Raw genomic sequence first — 3287 nt, 5'->3', positions numbered from 1 at the left:
CTTTGGGTTTCCAAGGTAGTATCACTATGGAAGTAGATTGCCCAGTCTTCCTTCTGAGGAGTGGCTGGTGGGTTTGAACCACCAGCCTTTGGGTTAGCAGTCAAATGCCTTAGGCACTACACCACCAGAGCTCCTAAGAGAGTGTGAGAAAAACCTGGTCATCTGCTGGGAGTCATAAAGACCATGGCTAGAAGAGCCATACTAAGTAAATCCCTGCCCCAGACTTTCACACAGACACACACCACATACACACAATGCTCACACTCACAGGGTCACACACTCATACACATGCTCACATATGCTCACACACACACGCTCACACTCACACACGTGGTCACACGCTCACACTCACAAGTTCACATGCTCACACACACACACACATGCTCACACATGTCCACACACACCAACACATACACAACTCACATGCTCACACATGCTCATACATGTAGGCTCATATACACTCACACACATGCTCACAAGCTTACACATGTTCATATACATGCTCACACATACACAACTCACATGCTCTCACACATACTCACACATGTTCACACATGCTCATACATTGCACACATGTTTACACATACCCTCACACACATATTCACACATGCATGCTCATAGTTCACACATGTTCACCCATACACTCACACACACATGCTCATATGTTCACACACACACTCATGCACACACACATACACACTCACACACGTTCATACACACTCCAGGTTGGGACTCCTACATCTCTGAGGGGCAAAATTCAGTCGACATCTGTGGTAAAGTATTCTGAGCCCTGAGGAGAGGTGAAGTCCAGACACATGCTACGGCATGGGGAACCTTGAAGATACGATGTTGAGTGAAATAAGGCAAACGGAAAAGAACAGACACCGTCTGAGCACAGTTGTGTGGGACGCCCAGGACAGGCGTGCACGGCCCTCAGCCACACCCAGCTCCTCTTCAGCCCCCTTGCTTCCCTGGCTCTCCTCCTCCCGGTCCAAGGGCACCAGGTCCTTTCGGCTGTATCCAGCCCTGGCCTCTCACCCCCTCCTGTCCATGGAGAGATCCAGCAAGGTCTTCTTGGTTCTGTCTCCTGTCGCCTCCCCGTCCCACCTGGAGGCTGCCCATACTTCTCCCCTTCAGTTCACCTGCCCACCCAGTGTCTCTTGCGACTGATTCACGAGCAAGCAGTGGGGTTCGGCGGTGGCAGCTTGATGAACTAACTTAACAAGGCATCAATCACACAAGGATCCGAGCCTTTATGGAAAGCTAGCGTGTCTCCACAGGAGAAATGGACTTCTCCCCATGCATGGGTGGCTCCAAAAAGAATGGGAATGGAAAGAGCACAAACTGCCTAACTTACTGGTTCTTCATACTTCCTGAGAGGGGCCTTCTTAGGGCGGGGTGAGGCCTCTTGAGTGACAGGACCCTGGGGAAGGGGCCAAATGTTAGAGGCAGGCAGGTGCAGATGCCGGCTTATATCTCCCTTCACTATTGCGAGGTCAGTGGTTGTCCTGCTTCACTTGAATTGACAAGATCTCTCAGGCAGCGGGAGAGATTTACAGGTGTTAGCTCATTAACCTTCGTAAATATTCCCCTCTTTCCCTTTTCTGCTCCCTTCGGAACTGCCTTCAGTCTGGGCCCCTGCTCTGCCTTCCTGTCTCACATTTCTACAACAACATGGGCCTGAGTGCACATGAGACCACAGGCAGGCCTTCCCAGAGCGGCTGGCCCCTGGGCCTGGGGGTGGCCTGCACCGCTATGGAAGGCTGGCCCCTGGGCCTGGGGGTGGCCTGCACGGCTGGGGGCGGAGGGCTGGCCCCGGGAACCCTTCTGCTGGTGGATGGCCAGTCCTCACTCTGTGTGAGAGGCAGAGAAGGGCCGGTGTGGCCCTGACGCCCCTCTGTCTCCCAAGATCGGGCTTTGTGTGAACATGCGGACCCTCCCGTGGTATGTCCAGGCGAACCCTGACTGCTTCTTCCCGCGCTGCTACAGCCTGTGCACTGAGAGTGAAAAGCAGGAGTTCCTGGGTGAGTGGGTGCTGCACATCTGGCTGTGGGGCCCCGTGTCCTCCGCTGAAAGGACCATCCTTGCCTCTGAGTGGGTGCTATGGCCAGCGGGGGAGGGGAAGCAGCTGATGTCACAAGGAGGGGCCTGTTGGGAGGGTTGGGAGGCCGGGAGCAGGGCATCTCTGTCCCATTCTGCTGACTTCAGGGACAGCCCGTGGCTCAGTCTGGCTGCTGAGGAAGGTGTGTGCAGCAGAAGCCAGACCCCTGTCAGGACCCTGATGGGGACGGAGGGAAGGAGCCTCTGTTACTTCTGGCCAGGAGGCCATAGGAAAGGGGAAAAGAAGGGCAGAGCAGGTGGAGCGGGCCCATTCCAGGGGGACTCAGTGTCCTCTGAGCACCCACCTGCATAGCTGTGGCCCTGAATGCACCCTGGGGGCCCAGGAGCCAGCAGCTGCAACCTTGCCGGCTGGGCCCCTGGGCAGACATTTCAGCATGGGGGCAGGAGAGGTACTGCAATGGGAGGGGAGGGGTCTCTGGAGGGGTCAGAAGGGGGTCTGAAGACAGACTGAGGGGGGTTTCTGAGGACAGATTGATGGGGATGTCTGAGAACAGACTGACAGGGTGTCTGGGAGCAGACTGAGGGGGTCTGAGGACAGATTGATGGGGATGTCTGAGAACAGACTGCGGGTGTCTGGGAGCAGACTGAGGGGGTCTGAGGACAGCTTGACAGCAAGCACCTGGTGGCCGTAGCTGGGAGAGCTGGTGCACATGGACAGTGGCACTGGGGAGGAAGGAGAGGCCGAGGGACAGGGGACAGGGGAAAGGGAAGGGGCCTTTTGGTATGACAACTTGGGGCAGTGCCTTGTCCAGCCCTGAGCCCCGGCCAGTAGGGTGGGAGGGAGGCGCATGGGGGTTGGGGAGCCCTGGGGAGCAATGGGGCTGCATGAGCGGGAGCGAGGCCCACCTGCCCCTGGAGCCACAGCGTTCGGGTGGGCAGAGGGGGCGAGGCCTGGTGTCCTTCCAGATGACTTCCGGCGCACTGCGGCTTCCAGCATCCTCAAGTGGGTGGTCAGTCACCAGAACCATAAGGCCAAGTCCAAGAGTAGGCGGGAGGAGGCCAGCGACAGTGACCCCAGCCACAGGAAAGGTGTGTTGGGGCAGGACAGGTGTGGGTGGGACCACCCCGGGGCATCTCCCACCTCAGTCCTGATCCCAGGGCCTTGATGCCTCCGGAGGCTCCAAGAGGGTCCATCCTACGCCTCTGTGCTGGCCTCTGATGGCTGC

At 57.3% G+C, this 3287-nt stretch overlaps 1 protein-coding gene across 1 annotated transcript in view; it reads left to right on the top strand.

Annotated features, from left to right (window-relative positions):
- Nucleotides 1-3287, top strand: part of TTLL8 (tubulin tyrosine ligase like 8) — an 86922-nt gene that overhangs the window by 38457 nt on the left and 45178 nt on the right. The window contains exons 6-7 of the mRNA XM_007954760.1: nucleotides 1910-2024; nucleotides 3028-3150. Coding sequence (XP_007952951.1) covers nucleotides 1910-2024; nucleotides 3028-3150 — 238 coding nt within the window. The remainder of the gene's footprint in view (nucleotides 1-1909; nucleotides 2025-3027; nucleotides 3151-3287) is intronic.

Source organism: Orycteropus afer, unplaced genomic scaffold, assembly GCF_000298275.1.
Source record: "Orycteropus afer afer isolate SDZICR_OR568_19922 unplaced genomic scaffold, OryAfe1.0 scaffold00471, whole genome shotgun sequence".
Lineage (NCBI taxonomy): Eukaryota > Metazoa > Chordata > Mammalia > Tubulidentata > Orycteropodidae > Orycteropus > Orycteropus afer.
The sequence above is the reverse complement of the archived record's forward strand: the minus strand, read 5'-3'. Positions and strand labels throughout refer to the sequence as shown.